This window comes from Colossoma macropomum, unplaced genomic scaffold (assembly GCF_904425465.1).
Source record: "Colossoma macropomum unplaced genomic scaffold, Colossoma_macropomum, whole genome shotgun sequence".
Lineage (NCBI taxonomy): Eukaryota > Metazoa > Chordata > Actinopteri > Characiformes > Serrasalmidae > Colossoma > Colossoma macropomum.
This window is the reverse complement of record NW_023494803.1, coordinates 11136269-11160767: the sequence shown is the minus strand read 5'-3', so window position 1 is coordinate 11160767 and position 24499 is coordinate 11136269. Positions and strand designations below refer to the sequence as shown.

Here is a 24499-nt window from a genome sequence, read left to right as displayed (position 1 = left end):
TAAAAATTAATATCCAAAATAAAGTTCTAATGAAATTAATATCCAGAATGAAGTTCTAATAAAAATTAAAATCCAAAATGAAGTTCTCATAACATTAATATCCAAAATAAAAGTTCTAATAAAATTAATATCCATAATTAAGTTCTAATAAAATTAACATCCAGAATAAAAATATAATAAAATTATAAATCCAGAATCAAACAATTAACATCCAGAATAAAGTTACTGTAAATTAATATTTGGAATAAAATTATAATACAACTATAAGATAGAAAGAATTTCTAAATAATGGTAATATCCAGGAGATCAAACCAGGCAGGTAACTTGATCAAAATGAATTCTTTCCAGTGTATTATTTAATAACTTATTGTTCTTCTACAAATACTTGAAAAATAAAAACCTTTGATACGTTGTGAGTTTAGTTTAATATCTAATTCTACAGTGTAGATTTTATAGCTAACTAACTAACTAATTAACCAATTAACTAACTAAATAAATAAATATATTCTATATGAAACCAAAACTTGTGAATATGACAAGTAGTTGTAACTTCTGAATGGTATTTTACATTTGTGACTTGTACAGTTATATCATTGCAACTCTTGCAATTTCTTTTTGGATTAATGGAGTTTCTTTCCATCCATCTTTCTAGTATAAGAGTTAAAAAATAATGTGATTAACACTTGGTTAACACTCTATTTGGTCTCCACTGAATGTTTCGTCAAACATTCGGCTATTTTCGGATGACAGCGCTGTTCGAAAACCCAGCTGCCTTGGACTCTGCAATTAATGCGTAAGCAAGTTTCAAATAGCAATAGGTCACTTTCTTCGAGCAGACCCGGTCACTGCAGAGGCACAACTGAGAGAGGATTACCGACATGAGTCACGGCTTCTACCTCACACACACACACACACACACACACACACACACACAGCACAGTCAAACTGTAACCAGAGAAGATTACCGACGAGCATTAGAACCATTAGCGCTATTCATATCCACGTTATTAAATTAACAGCATTCACATAACACAGTAAGATCACACTTTAAGCTTTAACAATTGTTTATAGCATGCAGCCAGCATGAGAAGAGGTCTGTATCCAGTTGGGTTGATATAGTGATTAATTTTTTTATTTTATATAAATAAATTTGGATAAAGTATTCATTCTTTATGTTGGTAAACATTCATTGCACAAACTGTAGCCTAAAATAAATTTGATCACTATTCAGACAAAATAGTTATTATTTATAACTGGAAAGTGCTAAAAATACATTAATTACACATGGTTTAGTCAAATCCATCAAATTAGCACCAGGCATCCACGTCGCCTCACCTCAAAGCGCAACAAACTGCATGGCTTTCAACTCGGCCACAGCGTTAGTACAGTGCAGGAGCTGCTCTGAAACTACCACACCAACAACAGATGGATGACTAAAAATGCTTCACATACTGTAGATTTTAAGGTGATTTTGATAGCAAGTATTTGAGTACTTTATCAGAAGTATCAGCAAGTATTCAAAGCCTGTAATATGCTGCTGGGGCCATTGATAATTTCAAGTGATTTAAAGCACTACTGATAACTCTGACAACTTTACACCAGGGCTGAAAGATTATTTTGTTTTAGACCGGAATCACAGTTTGAAAGAGTGTAATTTTCAAATCGCAAAAGCTGAACTTTATATTATATCTTACAACATTCATAATTGTCATAAATTTAAAGTAGGTAAATTAATGACAACAAAGAGCTCCGGAACTGGCAGTCTAGCACACTACACTCCAGATTTCAGGCCTAAACCTCCTCAAAATGTATGTGCTAATCTTCCTCACAACAAAAAAAAGCCTGGAGCTTCATTTAAAGAAAATAATCACATTTACATCACAATTGCAATATTGGTCCTAGTAACTTTTACAGTTTTTATTTTTTGTATTTAATAAGCGGCAGCTGTCTTTTACATTTCACGATGAATGGACCAATAGAAGTGGTCCAAAATTACTTGGAATAAAATCTTGTTATGTTAATGTACATTCAAGGTAAGAACGTTTCCTCCTATAAGCTACCATTTCTGAGATTTCATTTCAGGTTTTGTTACAACAGCGACGATACATTTGAATAACCACGCCCACCTCAGTACAGACATCCCTGCAGAACTGCTCACAGCTCAAATCAGAGCTATGTTTCTTTCCCATGTTCAGCTCCTCCTGAGCTCCTTAATGGTACTGTGTGTGTTTTGTGTTTTGCAGAGAAGGCCTTACTCACCTTACTGGACTTCCTGGATCTGGGCTTACTGGCGCGCACCACTTTGGCAGGGTTCTGAGAGTCTGCGGAGAAAAAGCAAACAGAGGAGAACGTGACCATGTTTGCTTTTGAAAAAGACACGGGGCAGAGAGAGAGAGAGAGAGAGAGAGAGAGAGAGAGAGAGAGAGAGAGATGAACAGAGAGAGAGATGAACAGAGAGAGAGATAAACAGAGAGAGACGAACAGAGAGAGAGACGAACAGAGAGAGAGAGAGATGAACAGAGAGAGATAGATGAACAGAGAGAGAGAGAGAGAGAGACACATGACACATGGTACACTATACAAAAAAACAAGCAGATCAGATTTCAGAACAATGTAGTTCTGGGAAAAATAATCTATTGGAGGAGATAAAAGAGGCCAAAAAGAACAAGAAACAAAATCAGGTGCTACTTTGGGGGGGAAATGAACTGGTTGAAGTGCTGGTCACTTTGTTTATGCTTGCATGAAAATGCTCATGAAAAAAATTAGTATTTATGCTGTCTTATGCGAAGGTTTGAGTGCTCCTGTAAAGCATGCCACCACTGGACTCTGGTGCAGTGGAAACGCATTCTGTGGAGCGACTAATCTTGCTTCTCTGGGAGTCTGATAGACGAGTCTGGGTTTGGCGAATGCCAGGAGAACGTTACCTGCCTGACTGAATTTTGCCAACTGTAAAGTTTGGTAGAGGAGGGATAATGCTATGGGGTTGTTTTCAGGGGTTGGCCTGGACCCCTTAGTTCCAGTGAAGGGAAATCTTAATGCTTCAGCAGACCAAGACATTTTGGATGATTCTTTCCTTCCAACTTCCAAAAGTGTGGGGAAGAACCTTTTCTGTTCCAGCATGACTGAGCCCCAATACACAAAGCACAGCCCATAAAGGCATGGCTGGGTGAGCTTGGTGTGTATAGTGTATATATTACATCACCACTTGGGTCATATTATCATAAGAACAAAGAGGAACATAATTTGTACTCTTACATATATTCTCTCACATATTTTCTGTGTCACCACAACATGTTGGTAGGGCTATAAAATCCACTGTTTGTAGAGCTTCAGTGGATATCTGATAACATTCAATAAATTCAAAGCTTAAAATAATGTAAATAAATACTGAAAACAGCAACGTTATTGATGTTTGGTAGTGCCAGCAATGACAGCGATTTCTAAGGGCAGAAATAAACTTCATGCAAGCACACAAACGCAGGTGCTGTGAGCTACGCAGCCATGTTTTAGTGCACTGTTGCGTTCTAAAATCTGTCACGACAATTCATACCAATGCAAGTGCAAGCTGCTTTCTGAGCGTTACAGCAAGGGGCACTATAGTGTCAGTCAAGCCTGGCCAAACTCCACTGTCCACGTTAACTGTTATAATGACAGCAGATTACGTCTGTCTCGAGTATTGAGTGTTTTAACCACCGTAACATCAGAACACACTGTAAGTTTATACAGCAGGACTGTGCGTTTGCAGTGCGCTGTCACTTGCATTCACATACTTGAGTTGAGTATGTCTCTGAGCTTAGGATTAAAGCTGAGATGATCAGCATGTCTGTTTATCTTAAAGACTCCAGAGTGACTGCTGTCTCTGTAAATTTCAAGCCACCTGTCATGGATCTGTGCTCTTAGTTTAAACTAAGCAGTAATATGATGCTGAGAGTCTGAGTGTTTTTATTTCTTAGACACTGGGTGACAATGTCTTACAACTTGAAAATCAAATTTGACTGAAAAGCCCATCATTGACATTTAATGAATCAGGGCCTTGTCATGGCCTTGTCATGGCCTAACAAACCTAAGTGATTATGGTCAAAATGCAGTCCTTAATTGTGCTACATCAGTGACTCACCAGTGCAATTTTAATATGTTAGAAAGTATCACAAATATCGCAATCACAACATGTAGATACATAATAAAAACATGGTATTTTGCCTGTAATGTAAAGCTCTGCATTACAATCTAATCCTGCATCAGCACACTGATGCTGTGTGTAAGCATGAAGCTCTGGAAGTTAGGTCATTCAGAAAGCCCACTAAAGCTTCTACAGTTTTCTCAGATTTCTCATGCTCTTCACAGGTGCAAACTCATTAAACAGAATTATTACTATGAGTCTAGGATCACATATGAAGGCTCAGATACTTTGTGAAACAGACCCACCAGCACTGCACAAGAAATCTTTAACTGGTTTAAAACCACAGTGAACGGAGAGGTTCCATCCTCCAACAGCAGCTGGTCTTTATTTACTGATTACTGTCAAAGTCTATAATAAATATATTTTCATGGTGTGCTATTTGAGTATTGCAATACAACACACTTTCAACATACATACATATAATTTCTAATCTTTTTGGGTTTATGAACCAGAAACATTCATAATTCTTTTTTACAAGATCATTTTCCCACCTAGACAGATTGATGGATAGATAAACAGACAGACAGTCAGACAGACAGAACTCTAGTGATCCTGAAGTGAAATTATAGTGCTACAGTAGCAAGACATAAAAATAGATATAAATTAGGCAGAAATAAAAAGAATTGACATAAATTTGAGTCAACTATGAGAGAATCTTTCCATTTTTGACATAATTTTAAAATGCCTGTTGCTCTTTACATTGTGTGCAAATTTCATGATGAATGGACCAGAAGAAACAGGCCAAAGTACTTGTAAAAAAAAGTCTGGCTCCACTGACTTACATCAAAAGTAAAGTATGTTTTTTCCTTTCTCCTGTAAAGTTACCACTTTGGAGCTACGGGGTTTTGTTCTGACAGCAGTGATATCTTTTAGCATATTTACATAAGCATATAAGACAGACTGTTGTATTTCATGAGAGCAGGTATTGCACTAAATAGTATGAGTTTAAAACAAAGTGTAACAGTATAAACATAACTAGGAGTAGCAGCAGTATTTACAGTCTAAAGAGCGCATCCCTTTATCTCTTTATCCCTTAGATTGTTACTGTGCCTTTACAACATACATGCAAAAGATCACTGTTCTGATTGGCTCAGGTTGGATATTGTACCTCATTCAAAAAAGTCCAAGCTTATACTTATAACTTCAGCGTGAACAGGCGGAGCTAAGCTGCTGTAGGCTGAATAGGCAGATATATGTAAATGTGTGACACAGATTGGGGTCACATATTTAAACAATGTTTACATACAAGTCTTACTTATGAAAGTGTGAAATTCAGTTTTCCACAATTTTGGCCCTTAAAAATTGTAATCAAATTACTCTTTGATTACTAATGAATACTGAAATACTGAAAACGACAACATGACTTACTACTCTGCAACCATGTCTAGAATTGAGCAGAGCAGGAATATGGGAGGCAGACGACTCTGGGATGAATGAAGGAGGTTTTTTTGCCTAAATATACAGCAGTGGAAACCACAAGGCCACGTCTTCAAAAGCTTTCCGCCCCCTCCCTGCAGCGCGCTGACACTGAACCCTGCTTATTTCTACACAAACGTCATTATCAGCACGCGTCTGCTGGCAGATAAAAACTGCAGCGTGTGCCCATGCTCCAGCACCTGTAACGCAAGGTCAACCCCCCACGCCGGTCAATCATTAACCCCGGCCAACACGTTGCAGCACACTGGGCTTTTTTTTTATGATGTTGAGTGCACAGAACATGGACCAAACAGAGCCATCCTGGCTATTCATACAATGAAAGGGGGCCCCAAAGGTATTTGCAGTGTTGTTCAGACACTTAACAAAAGCTTTAGGCCAAGCCCTGCCAATCCTGCCCCTCGTTACTGTACTCGCTGAGACTGATGAGAATTAACCAGCTGTAATGTTTAACCCTTACAAGTCTAGAGTCATTACTGCTACATTGTTGAAATGAACAGTGCTGTGGAAACGTTGAGACCCCCCTTTCATTTATTTACTAGTCAAAACAGCCATTAAGTACAAGGCAAGGCCAAAAACATAAATTAACAGACAATTACACAGAAGCCTCAACAATTAAATATAATATCAAATATAATATCAAATACTAAAACTGGAGCTCAGAGAAAATGAGCCTCCTAACAACCACCTGGAAGACCAGGTAGACACCAAAACTGACCCCATCAGATAAACAGCACTTAAAGCTTTCATCTTTGAGAGAAAGGAGAAAATCAAGCTGCTTCAGATCTGAAATCATCCACAGGTGTTTCTGTCCATCCTTCCACTGTGAGAAGACAACTCAGCGCTATGGGTCTGAAAGGATGTGTAGCTGTCAAGAAGAACCTCACTGAGAAAAGGAGACCGACACATCAAACAAAGAAGCTGAACAATGGACTGACCACCCCAGAGTCCAGACCTCAACATCACTGAATGTGTTTGCATAGTGAAGAACGTCTAAGACTGGGTTTTTCAATAAAACACTGAAACTGGACCTCTGAGATGTGGAGATTTGCACTTTGGAGGCACCAGAGGGCAGAACGTACATCGTCAAAGCAATGAAAGACTCTTCAAGCCATGTCCACAACCATGAGTCTAGCTTAGCAAGTTTACTTAATGTACAACAACATCTGGAGCTGGCATTTTTTAACTGACAGCATCACGATCGCTGATCAATACATCATGCAGTACCTTTTGAAAAAGCATTTGACTGGGAAGAAATTCATTCTACAGCAAGATAATAACCCCAAGCACACTGCTGAGAAGAGCAAGACATACTTCTCAATCAAGGAAGCTGCCAGTGTTCTCACAAAAATGGACGGATCACCCCAGAGTCCAGACCTCAGTATCACTGAATGTATCTGGATTACTTCAGAAAATGATCAACCAACTTCTAAGACTGAACTTGAAAAAACTGAAAGTGAGTCTCCTGAAAAGAATGGAAGCAGCAATAAAGGTAAAGAGTGACACACTCAGATAAAGAGTGGAAAATCAAAAAGATCCGGTCAGACAGCAGTCACCCAGCACACAGCCTGTTCACCATCCTGCCATCAGGCAGGAGATTTCGCAGCATACAGGCTAGAACAACCCGGTTAATGAACAGTTTCTACCCACAGGCTGTCAGGCTTCTGAACAAGCTGTGAAGCTGTGGGGCCTTCCTCTCCTACCATTTCACTCAGTCACTTTGTCAGCATTATTGTTAAATCATATCTGTGCTATGGACAATAATACTTCAACACTAAGTCACTTTAATATATTTTATTTTGTTTTTCTTGTATTTTTATTTTTACTTATTTACTTCTTACTTATGCATTTCTATGCATAAATGTCCTGACATGTTGTGCAAATGACAAATAAACCTGAAACCTGAGTGACTCACCAAGCAGGGGGTCTTATTTATCCTGACAACCTGACCAAAAGCCAGCCTTGTCCAGTAGGAAAAGAGCCAAGAGACATTTTTACTGGACAATCCTCGTTTTCATGTGAAGGCCCGTTCCAAGCAGAGGAGAAAGATAATCGCCTGTTTTTCCACCCTCAATCTCCATTTCTTGAAATATTGCCTTATTTTCTTAAATTTTTGATTTAGTATCTAACAGTAATAACTTATTTTAACCCAAAATTTGAAGAAGACAGTATTTCAGCATGATCTCAACAATTTAAACAATTAGAGTAAATAAAAGGGTGGTCCCTGACTTTTGCACAGTAGGTAATTACATAATTACACAGTTAATTACCTAGTTAAATATGCAGTAATTACACATACATTTGATTCATTTTCTATATCAATGGCAAAAATGTAAACAATGACAAAACAAGACTTCAATAACTTCTCATTCAATCTAAATCATTATAAAATTTCACCTCTTCTTCTTACAAACACTTTCTGCACTTTCCAGAGAATTTCTGTAACGTTTCTGCTATTGCCGGTGATAACAGGGTTAAAGCAATGCAGTGTCACTGCAAACACTGCTAATCTAAAAGGAATGCAAAGGGATTTCAACATTGCAGCCTCGTGTACGTCTCTCCGCTAACAAGGCCCGACAGCTCTGCTGGCTTTCAGAGAGACGGATGTGCTTCTTTCTATTGTTTCAACAGCGGGCGCTTGCAGCTTAGCAGAAAACAGAGACTGAAATGCTCTCTGTGGTTTGGAAGAGGCAGCAACACCAGGCAACACTACCCATTAAGCAATCTTGGCCTTGAAATGAATCTCTAAAGCTGTGTGAGGCTTTGAAACACTTGTGGTTCCCCCTGAGGGGAGACTCGCACACAGACAGGAGTACAGAGGATCCGCCAAGAGCCGGCAGACTGAACAGGCACAGAGAAGGACGCCCATCCCAGGGAGTGTCAAGGGGCCATTATCACTGCAGCGAGGATGGTGCGTATGATAAGGCGCTGGGCGCTAGCTAACACTGTGGGGTGTGACCGAGCTTCTCTACGCAAAACCCCGCTGATACTGGACCTGCTGGCATCTGTCCGTGACTACACGCTGCCAAGGGAAGGACAACTACACCCAAATGTAGCACAAGTATCGTCTCAAACGACACAGCCAAAATGAAAAGAACACAGCAGGGGAGCATTTCACCAAGCAGGGGGTCTTATTTCTCCTGATAACCGGACCAAAAGCCAACCTTGTCCAATAGGAAAATAGCCAAGAGACATTTCTACTGGACAGTCCTCTTTTTTATGTGGAGGCCCGTTCCAGCCGGAGAAGGAAAAAAATTGCCTGTTTTTTCACCCTCGTTCTCCATTTCTCAAAATATTACCTTTTTTTCATTTTTGATTTCATATCTCACAGTAATGACTTATTGATTTCATCTCACAGTAATAATCCCTTTCTTGAAATTTAACCCAGAATTTAAAGAAGATAAGCCATTATTTCAGCATAACCTCAACAAAGTATGTCATTATTTTGAGATAATAAATCAAACTTTAAACACTAAGGAAAAATGAAAAAAAATAAATACAATAAATAAATTGCATTTTTTTCCTCCTATAGCCTGCAGGAATGGGCTTATATACTTTTTACCTCAGTTATTTAGCTGAACTGAGAAATCCTGCTTTGTTAAACAACCCCCCAGTGTAGGGGTGGGTGATACAGCAAAAATATCATATCACGATACCTGAAGACATTTTCACAACACGTGATATTTTCTTCCTTAACTTGGAACAAATACACCAAAAACAAGTGCCATGTTAAAAACTATTAAAAGCCAATTAGTTTTTAGCACAGTCATTAATGTCTATATCAGAAGTTTTAATTTTTCTTTTGGTCCATATGTTGTGCATGCCTGAGCACAAATCTGCAAACATTTTTCAACGATAGCTAAAAAGATGTTTTTTATTTCATATATGCAATCTCTTTTACTCAGATGAGAGTACAAATTTTTGTAAATGAACATAACATCAAAATTTGAGTGTGAATAAAACAATATCATCAAAAACATTTAAACTGGAACTGTTTGATGTTCATCCACAGTATAACTATACAAACTTTCACCACTTTAAATCAGGGGTTGTAACCCAAATGTTAGGAAGAGCCATTTTGTCCTTTCAACAAAAAATCAAACCACCTTGGGAGCCACAACATTTTATGTCCATTTTACTATCTGTGCTGTAAATGTGTCTCAGTATGTGGTAATGTTCTAGTATGGGCTAAAAAATACATATAAACAAAAATGCAGACTTACTTTGCTCTGCTTTAAGCTTTAGCTCAGCTGTAGCCGCTTTTCTCACATCTCCAGCAGGAAACTTTTCCCCTAAAGTGAAATAATATCTTGTAAAATTTCTCGACGTTCGATCATTTATGAAGCTGAAATCAGCTTCTTATTCGCCAGCTTCTTGTTCTAATTTTTCCATTCCACCTTAAATGATGCCTGAGGCGCCAGAATGTTACTGCTGCACCAGTTAAGGTGGAATGGGAATATTCGCACAAGAAGCTGGCGAATGAGAAGTTGACTTCGGCTTCACTACTTTTTATTGTTTGACAGTTTCTCACAGCAGATTAACCGTATCAGGAAACCAGCTGGAGTGATTATAAACACAAATAAGTCCATGCGTCTCCAAATGATCAATGTACATCTTAAATCTTTCTCTTTGCCTTTCGTTAGCTGCTAGCTAGGCGAGATTGTTGTCTGGGTTGTTGTAACCAGCAGTCTGCATGCTGATCTTCAGGGTTAAAGGGTGAATTAGCAGATATAGGCTACATTAACGACAGGGTTTAAGAATATTTATTGTTAAAACTGTGTTAGAACGATCAGCAGAGCTTTATTTTACTGCAAAGGAGGATTATTTTATTCCTACCTACAAATCTAATTCTGCTGTGGAGCCGCAACAGGGCAGGTAAAGAGCCGCATGCAGCTCCGGAGCCGCGTGTTGCAGACGTCTGCTTTGGCCCAATCAAGGCATTTTTAATTATCAAACTATATTTACTTGCTGGATGCATGGACCTGCATTACTGGGATTCAAACCAGTAATGGTTATTGGGATGCAACCAAACACCCACATACAACCACAATGAATCAGCAATCTGACACCCTAGCCAGAAAAAAGGCAGAAAAACAGGATATTCTGGTCTTTTTGGCCGATACAGAAAATAATCACCATTTAAAATTCACAGTCGTTATATTGGTCAGAAGAATCGCAATTGGAAATCATTCAGCCCTGACAAAAGAGAAGCTATACCACATGAGCTTTTTCTAACTCTCATTGTTATGAAACATACATGGTTCAGTGTTCTAGAAGTCCTGGCTGTGCTCACGACAAGCTCAGAAAAGTTTACCATGGTGTAATTTATCATAACTCATCATATCACCCTTAACTACAACAGAGTTCATTAAATCTTACACTTGAATGGAAGTGTGCTGGTACTGTCCCAGCGAAGGCTCTCTAACCAACTCACCACACAAACTTACACAAGTAGTTTCCACACACGCTCAACACAAACTTTAGGCTCATGATCTGAGAGAAGCCAGACAGCTGGAACAACAAACTCATTGCGAAGTATACGCTATTCATCAGTATAGCTACCCCACAGCGCTGCACATGCTTAAACACTGTGATTACGAGTCACTCATGAACACAATGTTTCCTTTATCATTACAGACCACCAGCTGGGGGACAAGCTGGCCCACTCATTTCACACCCAAATGCAGTTCATGCTTATAGGAGAAACAGTACTCCAGGTAAACTGCAGTGTTTCAGTGATTTGGGGGTAAAAAAATATCAAATCACCAGGAAGACTCAACAGGCCTGCATCACAGTGCTTTCATTTATTTTCATTCATGCTTTAGACAACTTTGTTTTAATTTACTCTTCTCTATAATAATAATACTAATAATAATAATTATTATTATTAGTCTTAGCAAGTACTACTCAACTGGAATTTTGGAATATAACTAATATTACCAAAATATGAAGAAAAAACACAATAAATTAATGCAAGATTCAGTAATAAAACAACATGCGGACTATAATTTAATTATAAAGGGCAATAGGGTAACATCACAAAATATGATAATTTGACTACCCTGGGGAAATCCACCCCTGTGAAGGAGGACGAATAAGATTTTCATCACAAAAACAAACACATTTACATACATCCACCTGTTCAGCCTACAGCAGTTTAGCTCCACACACTCAGGCTAAAGTTATAAGGAGTGCTAACACACAATACAGGCAGCCAATCACAACAGAGCTCACTTGCACTGCAGCCTTAAAGGCACAAAAAATTGGTCATGTAAAAATGAATGATGACTACTGTGGTACATAATCACACAAATATTATAAATGGATGTAAGATATGAGCCATTTAAGGATCTCAATACAAAAAAAAATCCACATTTGACAAGGTTTGACTTCTCGATTTACTTAATAACAGTCATAGGTCAGATCATGACTCTGCGGTACGCAGCCTGCGTTTGGGTGTTAATGTGTAAATTCCTTTGATCCGTGTGCGTTTTCCACTTTGCTGAAGCCACTGGCGCCTTTTCAGTGTGTCCGAGGGGATTTCCAAGCCTTTCGACATTGAGAGGCCCGATAGTCACCTTGCAGCTGATAGTCCACTCGTATAAACACGCAGGGCACACAGCATCTCTCCGTGAGCCAGGTTTACTCAAGCAATCCACACATGCAGGTGTTATCAGGTGTGAAGTGTTCCACGTGATGCATCAGTGCTACCTCTGTGGGAACCTCCTCCACTGCGCACTTACAGTTCTCCCTGCTCTAAAACACCTGAGTCAGCTCATGACTGTTTTCCAAACTCTCTTAATCCCAAGGGTATTTTCGTTACTGCGCCTTTGAGACTGAAATGCAGTCACATGCAAATGTTTGAACTACCCTGGTCACATTACACACTGGGCTGACTTTCTATGAATTTCCTTAGAAAATCAATAACACATGGAATGTGACCAGGGGTGCCCAAATTTTTGCATACAAGTGTATATATGTAAATGAGCTCTGTTCTGACTGGCTGCCCTGTACAACATTTCACTCAAGCATCAGATATCAGCTTTAGTTGTATATAATTTTCTGTTAAATATGTTTTCTGATAAATAATAAATAGATTAATAACAGATAAATAAACAAATAACTTGTACTTAAAGGCCGTTTTTGACTAGAAATTAAATAAATGAATGGTGGTCTGACTTTTTACAGTACTGTACAGTCAGCGTCACGTAAAAGCTTTGAATTCCATTAAATTCTCCCAGACAGACTATTCAATATGCATTATTTATTATAATGCCTCAGGCGCACGGTGCAGGTTTGCATGCTTTAAAACTCAAACCACTATCAAAGAGCCTGAAGCGTTATAAAGAGAATAAAAGACGCTCTGAGTTTCCTCGCAGCTGCAGCATCATGCTGACGTGTGAGTAAGTGCTTCCTTCAGCCGTTGCTGGTTGCCCTGACTTGCTGAGGTCACGCTGACCACTTCTCGGCCGTTCAAGCTTCATGGGAATCGGCACGGATTCACTGAAAAAAATTACCGAGAAAGGCGTCTTTTGCGTAGGAGTCCGCATTATACAATCATACGCTTTAAATCTGCCTCTGGCACAGAGCGGTCAGGGTCAGCGCAAAAAAAGTGCCAGTCAATTTGACGACCACTGTATTACATCACACGCTACAAAGTAGACTGCCGTTTTTGGCTGAAGGAGCAAAGCACCCAAGAATCATAATAATTAGGTAACACATGCAAGTTCTTGGCTGAAAACCATAACTGTAAACACACTGACAAACATTTGTGGCCTTTTTTGTACCATTATATTAATAATATTAACTTATTTAGTATTAATAAAGTGTATTGAAAAATGACAAAACTACATTTTTTGTACACCTATTGTATCATTTAAACACCCATGCTTTTAACAGATGATCAGTCCAGTTACCATTTTTTTTACTACAAGTTAACCCATCTACGCCCAAAGACTTTAAAATGTACAATAAGGAAACTAGCCACAGATTTTTTTTCTGTTTGACAAAAATAGTTCAAATTTGTAGCCACTTTGTAGTGCTACCCATCCATCCATTTGAAAATTTTAAAAACCCTTATATTTAATGTCCAATATTATTCAAACACAGAAAGTTTAAAAACAAGAAAAAACCCAAACATTGATTCAGATAATAAAGCCTCTCTTAAATATACCTTCTATTCAGAAGTCACCCATATATTATTATCATTTGCATTGTTGTGAATCAGGTGGTACCACTTTTTATTCCAGCTCCTTGTCGTTATCATATAAGAGCCATTTTCTTACTGTATTTTTTTAGTCTTTGTTCCAATACAGTTAAATTTTGCCCATTTTCATAAAAAAAAACATTCTGCTCATCAGAATTTGAAGAAAAAGTGATAAAACGAAGGGTAAAAAAGTCCAAAAAGCAGGATTTCAGGGAATCTCTCAGATGCTCTAATACAGAGGGGCTTCTCATTGAAATGTACTGGATTCTTCTAGACAGCACACACACTGTGTGTGTGTTGTGTGTGTGTGTGAGGTGGTAATTAAAATGTTGATGGTGATTTGTTTAGATGTGGAAATGTAAAGTGTTTGTAAAATGTCTTTTTGACTTTGTTGTAGGCCTATTTTTTTTTTTTAATAGAACTAATAATTTTGTAGGCAAAATGTTCATTATTTGTACTCATTTTTGGCCGTTTTCCGTGACTGGAATTCCACTGCATTCCTAACAACGATAACGTGATTTGTTATTCACTACAGCATAAAGTATGGAAAGCAACAGTGCTTTTACAGCTGAGTTACCAAAAGGTGTTTATTGTTATGCGCACTATGTAAGATTTTATTGAAAGAACTATGATTATTGAGTTAGTAGAATAAAAACAGGCTATAATATGGTGGGTGTGCACTGTTGCGAGTCACCCTGTAAAGCCTGAAATAATCATTTAAATGTCAGAGGTGTCGGGTCGGGCGTTTTTTACACCACATTGTACGTCTTTACGTATAAATGTCACACACACAGACTCAAAAAGAAGGTCTGGCTTGATGTTTAGGCCTCAAACGATCTCAAAATCAACATTATACTGATGAAGATGTGATGACAATAGTAGATCATTAACTCACATCCTCAAAAGACGCGTCCTTCACCAAGTTTAGACTGAGTAGGGGTTGCGTGCAGTAAGTTGCGTGCAGTTATACCTTTCCACCAGAGAGGTCTCCAAATCCACAAAACTTACATAGTGCAGCTTTAACAAGCTCCTCACGGTCTGGGTGAGGTTAGTACAGTACAGGGCTGTGAACTGTCAGAGACTACGTATCATAATGAGGTGCTGGTCAGGGCAGTGGTCAGTATTTGGGCACATGTGTGCATGAAGGGTCTGTGGCTGTAACAACAAAGTGTTCACCTGTCACAGATCACATACAGCACATTTACAGCATTTGTTTAGCTTTTAACAGCATTACAATGCAAAGCAGTACCACAAACATGTAACCAAAAACTCATTATAATCGTGAACTAAAGCACACCTGTGAAGTGAAACTAACTGCAGCATCATACAGGCCAACAGCAGACGATTAACTAATGAATGAACTTCACTCTGAGCTCTGTTTCTTCTGCACCTGCAGATGGAACTGGAGTCTCCAACGCAGGCTTTTATACAAATAATAAAAAATAAAGAGCTAAATTCCAACTATTAGAGCATCGCGGCCATCGCTGTATCGACACGAGTACCATCACAAGCTCATCCACAGTATAATGCTGTGTCTATATTTTAATAAAGACATAGTAGAGTAAGCCAAACACAAAAATGTGGGGAGCATGAGGTCACCAGGACTGAGACCGGAAACCAGTGCTCTGCTGAATGGGAAAAACCTTTTTCACTCTCATTGTTGATAAACTGTGCCCAACAATGAGCAGCTTTTAAATCTCCCAGCACTCCTAATGCCACACCTGACTGAGCTGGCGAACCTTCAAGAGCTCCTGAATGAAGGAACCACAGGCTCAACTCATTATCAATTAACCGCACACACTATTTCTGCACACGTTTACACTGAACTCATTAACACTCATTTACTGCATACACTATTACTGCACTCACTTAGTCCGAAGTCATTAACACTCACTGCACACATTTAGACTGAAGTCATTAACACCTACTGCACACAGTATTACCGCACACACTGAAACTAAACTTACTACCCTGACTTACTACACTACACACACTATTACTGCACGTTTAGACTAATGTCATTATTACTTACTGCACACACTATTACTGCACACGTTTAGACACAGTACACACTACTACTGCAGACACTGTACACACTATTACTGCACATTTAGACTAATGTCATTATTACTTACTGCACACACTATTACTGCACACGTTTAGACACTGTACACACTATCACTGCAGACACTGTACACACTATTACTGCACACATTATTACTACACATTTAGACATTACATGCCCTACCACTGCACACATTATTACTGCAAACATTTAGACACTGTACACACTATCACTGCACGTTTAGACACTTCACACACTATTACTGCACATGTTTAGACACTGCACGCACTATCACTGCAGACACCGTACACACTACTACTGCACACACTATTACTACACACACTTAGACATTAAATGTCCTATTACTGCACACATTATTACTGCAAACATTTAGAGACTGTACACACTATCACTGCACGTTTAGACACTTCACACACTATTACTGCATGTTTAGACACTACACATCATTACTGCACATGTTAGGCACCGTACACACTATTACTGCACACCTTTAGACACTGTACACACCATTACTGCACACCTTTAGACACTGTACACACCATTACTGCACACATTTAAACACTATACACACCATTACTGCACACCTTTAGACACTGTACACACCATTACTGCACACCTTTAGACACTGTACACACCATTACTGCACACACTATTACTGCACACCTTTAAATACTGTACACACTATTACTGCACACATTTAAATACTGTACACACTATTACTGCACACCTTTAAACACTTAAACTCATTACAACTCACTTACAGGACACAGTATTACTGCACATTAGGAACAAACCTGTTATGACTCATACGCCTGATAAATGTATTACTCTCAAAAAAACATTTTCATGTTGATGTTTACAAACATATTGTTTGTTTATATCTTATTAAAGGGGAAACACCCTTTTTTCAAAATTCCTGCATAACTGAGTGGTTGAGATGTAGTCTGAGTGATTCAGAGTGGTTTGGTGTGAAATGGTTCAGATTTCTTTACAGTGGTGGTGATAGGAACCAGGGGACACCATGTCTACAACACAAATATAGACATTTTGTCTATCCCCAAAATGTCTGAGACAGTGTCTCAGACATCAGGCAGTGAATTCATAACCATTTCATGTAATAACTTTCTGTGAAGGAGCTTTTAGAGGTGAATGTCTGGTTCCTATCACCACCACTGTGAACACTTCTGACTGTAGGTTTCTCTAGAACAGAGCATTTCACACCAAACCACTCTGAAAGACTTAGTTCTCATCTTAACCACTTAATTATGTAGACGTCTTGAGGAATTGGTGGAATTCTCCTTTAAGCGTACAGTTCATTTGACTGAAGCTTGGTGTCATACCAGTTATTAACTATCACTTCACTGATTGTGCACTCTGATATTTGTGAGGCTCCAAACTGCCCCACTAAGGAAAATAGGGCAGAGGTGCAGCCATTTCAGATTTAGCTCCGGCCTCATGCTGCACTCGCGCCGGACACTTGAACCGGAGGGGTCTAATCACAGCCACGTCTCTGAGAAACGCCACCAGCAACAGCTTGACTATCTGAAGGGATCGAATCCACTGAACCAATTTAGGAATCAATTATCTTCAATTATAAAACTATCCACTAAAATAAAATTCCCATGTTCTAATGTAAAAAAGGTGGTTCTTCAGGAGTTCTGCAGTAAAAGCAATATTCATACAACACGTGACAAAGCGTTCTTTGAGCACGGGAAAAACACATTTGAAAAGAAATCTGTAAGTGCAAAGAATATTTGGAAGGCATTTTGAAGCCTTTACATTATAAAAAGGTGCCTTTCTCATTTAAGTGTTCTTTTGAGAATCTTTAGATTTAGTTTAGGAACTTCCTAGAACCTTTTTAGGAAAGGTTCTAGAACCTTCTTAGAACCTTTAAATCTTAACTTTAAAAAGGTTCTTCAGACTCACACTTCTCATTTACTAAAATGGTTCTCTAAGGAATTATGCAGTGAAAGGTTCTTTAGGGAACCCAAAAAATTCTTTGGCAAGTTAAAGAACTTTTGAAAATGGGTCATATGGCACCAAAAAGGATTCTGCTATTGTTACAAGTCATAGAACCTTATTTGGTACTACACAGAACCTTTCTGTATAAATAGTCTCTCCAGCCACATTTAGGCAGCGTATTCTTTAAAATGGGGCTGAACGATTTTTAAATGCAATTTTTTTCAATAAACTGAGCTTGAGGATTTTTTCCCCCTCATGAATACCAGCACCTTCATTTTTTGGGCTTGAATGCTGGGCATAGTGTGTCACACTGCCAGTTCATAAGCTCTGTTATTAAGTTATTTACTTACAACTTCAGCTATTGTTAAATCATGTAGGATATGCAGCTGTTGTGATTTGAAAATCGCTCTCTATCAAATTGCGATTTCAATACAAAAATGATTATTATTTCAGCCCTACTTTAAAATAAAATTGAGCCAAAAAGGATCGAATAACCTGTGATTTCATTACACATTTTTCCTAAAAATGTGTAATCCAATCGAATACTAGCATTGCATCACCATGAAAAGGAAAGCCATTCAGGACAAGAAAACAAACAAGCTCACACAAATGACCAAAACTAAAATGGAAAAAGAAACAGGAGACCGCTCACAACACACTGTATAAAATGAAAAAACAGCAAAAGCGGCATTGCATCTCTGGCACGAATGGAGGAGTGCAGTGGAAATGCAGTCCTTATCTGAGAGTTAAGTCAACATCAGGGCTGCAAAATGGTTTCACTGCCAAGAAACCAAGACAAGTTTGCTTCTTTAGTTTTGCACTGAAGCTACGAGGCCAATGTAGCTAACAAGTAATGAAAGCTGACACACTAGCAAATAGCACTGTGCTAACTGCACGTCTACATCATTTCACACTTTCCACACGGGTAGAATTCCCCTGACTTTTCAAAATTCTCTGTATGATTAAATGATCATTTAGAGCCAGAATTGTTCACAGTGGTGGTGATAGGAACCAGACATCCATCCCTAAAAGCTCCCTCACAGAAAGTTATTACATGAAATAGTTATGAATTCACTGCCTGAGGAGACATTGATTTACGATTGTTTTGAGATTAAAATGTATTTTTTAAACACATTCAAGGTGGACGGATACATGTGAGCCAAAATAGTCCCCAAAGAAAACCTAATATTTCAGATTTTCCACTATTTTTCCATCCTCAACATTCCACATAAAACTCAGAAGACATGTGTATGTTCACTGGTGGTTTTGGATAGTAAATAAAATGGCTATAATTGTGTATAGTTGTGTGTAGTCATGGCGACCCCTGGTTCCTATCACCACCACTGTAAAGATGTAAAAATTACTTTATTTTTCAGTGATTGAATTATGCTGATATTTTGGAAAAACAGTGGAATTTCCCTTTAAGGAAGCTCTAATAGGTTTGACTAACATGAAATAAAGTACCTCAGAGCCTAAATTTTGACTGTACTTTTGTCCATTACAGGTACACCAGCCTCACAGCCCTCAGCAAAAGTTTGCTTTATTCGTTTTTACAGTTTCCCGCCTGACCATCAAATTTGATTTTTCACTGAACTGTCACTTTAATGATGCCTTTAGGAAAGTGGAGCCGGATATCATCAAATTAAACTTATACACAACATCCTGCTCTTAGCTCAGTGGATCCTCCACTAATCATGAGTCTTTCACTCTAGCGGAGGAGCGACGGATGTGCATTTACTCTGAATGAAAGTTTACCTCCCTCTAAAGGCTCATACACCTGCACAGATGTTATTCAGGATACGACACGAAGGTCTGCACGGGCCTGATTATTAATACCCGTACCCGCCCGATTCAACCACTAATCATGTCCGCAAAATCTAGTGTGATACCCGCCCACTCCCGCCCGTGAAACCTAGCATCATTTTTGCCCACACCCACCCGCTCCAAACACACGCCATGCCCAGCCGCAGCCGCCTACTTTGGGCTAGGCATGTGGTCCTCATCAACTCCCGCCTGCGTTTGCTGTAATGTCAGTGCAAACCTTGTGACGTGGTGGAGCCTCCAGACCCATTGCAGCGCCGCACACCCAGCAGCACAAATAAACGCTTCAGTGTTGCAAAACAAAAGTAAATACTTCATGTATTTTAATAATTATTGTGCTGTATTCTGTTCCGTAATAATGCTCTCATTTTGTCTTGGGTTATAAATCCAACGCACCCTTTTCCCCCCTCCCTAAAAGCCAAAACTCACTCATTTATTTTGGTCTAATTTACTTGTTTATATGTTTAGTAGCTCTCAGTAGGCTGTAGAAGTGCATTACAACATAGCTGATCTTATTTATTGTTATTTTATTTATTCTTTAACTGTTATTTTTATACTATTTAGCATATACACATATATAAATATACACTATGTAGCACCCAAAAGGGTTCTTCTGTTGTGAATATGTCAAGCTTGTAACAACGGAAGAACACTTTTGGTTCTACTAGGCTAAAAGTCTGTGATGTTTCCAAAGCCAATAAGTAATCATGTTTAAAATTTGTGATTTCAATAATAATCCATAATCGAGCAGCCCTAGGATACAGAGGCACCTCAGTTCATGTGACAGGCCTGCGAGCCTTCATTCAACAACATCTGTTACAACCAAACTACTCTGTTTAATCACAACACCATCAATCGTCACCAAACCACATAATCAAGTCTAGAGATTAGAGATTACTAGACTCCACACGGATTGAGGTAAATGTGTGATGATTTAGGCCTGCAGTTAGCACCATGCTAATTATTGGGGTATAAGCTTCCATTACATGTTAGCTACATTAGCCTCATAGCTCCAGTGCTAAAACTAAAAGATGCAAACTTAAGATATCAAACATGTATAAGATGAATGACTACATTTGGAGTAATGGGGGAAACTGTTCAGTTGAATCATCACTTCATGTGCTACATTTTTCTTTTTTTGTGTTTTATTCATTTTTACCCCTGATGTCCACTTATAACACATATGTACGTTTATCAAAAACAGTCATAATTGATTTTTTCATTAGTATCTGCTACCTTATTTTTATTCTTTACAATATAACATACTGGTTTTGTTGTAGTGCTTTTAAAAGTGGAATTCCACCCATTTTTCAAACTTTCTGCACAATTCAATCATTGAAAAGTGAACGGTTTCATTCAGAGTGGTTTGGTGTGAAATGGTTCAGATGTCTTTACAGTGGTGGTGATAAGAACCAGGGGTCACCATTACTACAACACAAATACAGCAATTTATTTACTATCAGAAACCACCAGTGAACATACATGTGTCTTCTGAGTTTTATATTGAATGTTGATGATGGTAAAATAATGGAAAATCTGAAATAAGTATTATTTTGCAACACTATGCATTGACCTCTCCACCATGAAGACCAAAACTATCGTAAAACAGTGTCTCAGACGTCAGGCAGTGTATTCCTAACCATTTCACACAATAACTCTCTGTGAGGGAGCTTTTACAGGTGGACATCTGGTTCCTATCACCACCAAAGTGAACAATTCTGACTAGGTTTCTCTAGAATGGAGCATTTCACACCAAACCACTCTGAATGACTCCAATTTAATTATACCGAGATATGTAAGTGGGCTCTGTTCTGATTGGCTGCCCTGTACCGCTCCTCATTCAAAAAGCAGCCGAGCTAAAACATTCCTTATACCCTCAGGGTGAAAGGGCAGGGCTTAACTACAGGCGGTAAGTAAACGTCGTGCTTTTTGTGACATCACAAAAACAATTAATTCAAAACAGGGCTTCGGAGCGTATGGACTAGTGAGTAAGTGGCACACTTGGAGACTTTAACCACATTTACATAATACACCAAACTCTTATTTTTAAAGGAAAGCGGGGAAAATAGGATCTGGCATTTTATGGGCCCTTCAATGAGCAGCAGTAAGGTGATCGCACTGTGTAAGGCCTTTGGCTGTGCTGCTCTGTGCGCCCCTGTGCACCGCCGGTGGTGGCTGGAGTTGCAGCTGTCAGCAACTCCACGTGTTCTCCGCCTGCAATCTGATCAGACAGGCTTGGGAGGGAGGCTGTGTTTGATGGGTGGGGGGGAGGGGAGCCTCGCGTTCTGGCTTCATCAGCAAGTCTGTCCTGATAGATCCAAACGATCAGGCCCATGTCAATAGATATTAAAGCTTGTTTATTTCCCATGGCAGGAGTTTGCCATGGTGTTCGAATTAAAGGGCCTTATTTGGTCACCTCAGGTCAAACGGGGTCCACTCCACAGTCTTCCCGTCCATAATAACATGTTTAACATGACGATGGTGAGGGTTTGCTTGTTGTGGGCAAACAGTAGGATTATCTAGAAGATCTAGAAAGAGACTGCGTAGAGAGCCAATGACCTGAGGAAGGCTACGAGGGGGTATTTGTGACACTGGACTTATTTACAGCCTGGCAGGCAGGACCATATGTCTGACAGCCACAAACTTGGAGCTGAGGTTGCAGAAAGAGCTTTAAATGACAAGGTGCAAGGAAAAAAATTAGGTGAAAATGCTACAGCAGTAGGTGCTTGGACCCCTAAAATGTATAATATCTGGCTAACAAACTCAAAAGATGAGCTGATCGAGAGTCCAGATGTAACATAATATAATATAAACCACACTATACTGTCACTCATGTCTCCTTTTCTGGACATATATGAATAAACAGCATATTTGTAAACAGTTACAAGACACAGTAGCACTCCAAACACTTATTTAACACACCAGCATAATAACTAAATCTCATAAACATTAATTTAATTTGTTTTTCTGTGTCACTTTTTTGCTTGCTTATCTAAACTTTAGCTTCTTATTCGAATTTTCCGTTCCACCTTAAACAGTGCAGCAGTTGCATTGTGGCGCCTCAGGCGTCAGAATGTAACTGCTGCACCATTTAAGGTGGAACGGGAAAATTCGAACAACAAGCTGGCGAATAGGAAGCCAACTCGTAGAAAAACACCCACAAACAAGCTCACGAGGCCAATAAACTACTTTTGGCTGACCCAAAGGTGGACTTTAAGTGTTATTAGCTGGAAAAATGAAGTTTAACGGGTGAACTTAAAGGCAGTATGTACCAGTCTGAGTGCTGGGAGGACATGTGCTGCTGCTCTTCCTCGTCCACGGGTTCACTTTGGGCGGCGGAGCCTCCAGCACTTTCGCCTTGCCGTTCTCTCCTTCCTTCGTGTCCTTGCTCGTCGTGCTCGGCTCGTTTTCTTTCTCCGCCGTGTTGTTTTGTTCTTCTCCGCCGACTTTGGCAGGTTTCTCTTGCGGGAGCTCGACTTTGGCTCCGGGGTCGTCTTTACTGTTGTCTCTGTTTTGGTCGCCGTCCCTCACGGCCGAGTCGACGGTGGACATAGCTAGTGGCTGCTGGTGGTGGGACTCGAAAAAGCACACAAACAGGCAGACAGTGCTTTAGGAGAACAACAACAGAGCCAAAAGGTCCCTAGAAAAACTGACAGCAGCTCCTGAAACCTGAAACAAGCTCCGGAGTTGCCTCAGAACTTTGTGTTTAAATTTTGGACAAGTATTTTTTTTTATCTTCGAAATGTTTTCGCTCCGGTGCAAGCCATCTGCGGTGAAGAAAAAAGCACGAAAATTAAAAAGAAATAATAAAAATACTAATAAAGCGACGCCGCGTTTCTTATCGACTTTGACGTTTCGGCTGATCCGCAGTTCACCTAAAAGGGAAACACTACGAATAGCAGCCACGAGTCGTTGAGCCGCGGTGACGGACTCTTCACCGCCCCCCGGTGGACAGACGGCGGTAATGCAGGGCGCGGAGCAGCGCGCTCTCTGCCGCCGCACTGTGGCTGAAACGAGGTACTGCAGAATGTTTGCTGTAAAATCTGACACGTGGCCCTCACTGTCCGAAAACAAGTCGGTCACTGTGGGTCAGTCTCAATCCGGCAGCTCTTGAGCCCTACGTAGTGAGCTAAATGAGGAGTCATACGTTTTACATAGTTTCCCAGTTCACCCTAGGGGCAATGGAGTAATAACTACACTAAATATTTGTTTATAAAAGTGGTGTTTGACATGTTGACGTTTCCATCTCCAGTTCTATGTATGTGTAGCTTTGTGTACACCTAAAGAAGGTGGTTCTTCAAGGGTTCTTGGGTTCTATTTCATTTGCATGCTAAATGGTTCTTTGCATGGTGAGAGGGTGTTGTATAATGTATGTGTGTGTTTATATATATAAATACATATATATATATATATATATATATATATATATATATATATAAAATTTATATATATATATATATATATATATATATATATATATATATATATATATTTGATCTTATTGATGTTGCAGGATCTTCCTTCCTTCATTTTATAATTAAAAATATATACTATTCTAGTCTAGTTGTTTTTATTCTGTTTGTTATAGAGCATCTGAATTACATCTGTAATTAAATAACAGAGCCTATTTATAGGACAGCCAGAGTGAATTTATATCCAATACTGTCCTCCTGTGGCACACATTTGTAATTACAACAAGCTCAATGCATAATATGGACTGAAGTATTGAGATACCTACACATTACACCCACAATAGCTTTCATGGCATCCCATTCTACATTCATAGGCATTAATATGGAGCTGGTCCCCC

General features: G+C 39.1%; 1 protein-coding gene across 1 annotated transcript in view; it reads right to left on the bottom strand.

Moving 5' to 3' along the window:
• Nucleotides 1-23571, bottom strand: part of larp1b (La ribonucleoprotein 1B) — a 61862-nt gene extending 38291 nt beyond the window's left edge. Inside the window, 2 exon segments of the mRNA XM_036594187.1 lie at nucleotides 2260-2321; nucleotides 22962-23571. Of these exon segments, the coding sequence (XP_036450080.1) occupies nucleotides 2260-2321; nucleotides 22962-23241 (342 nt within the window). The 5' untranslated portion in view covers nucleotides 23242-23571.
• Nucleotides 23572-24499: the final 928 nt, after the last annotated feature.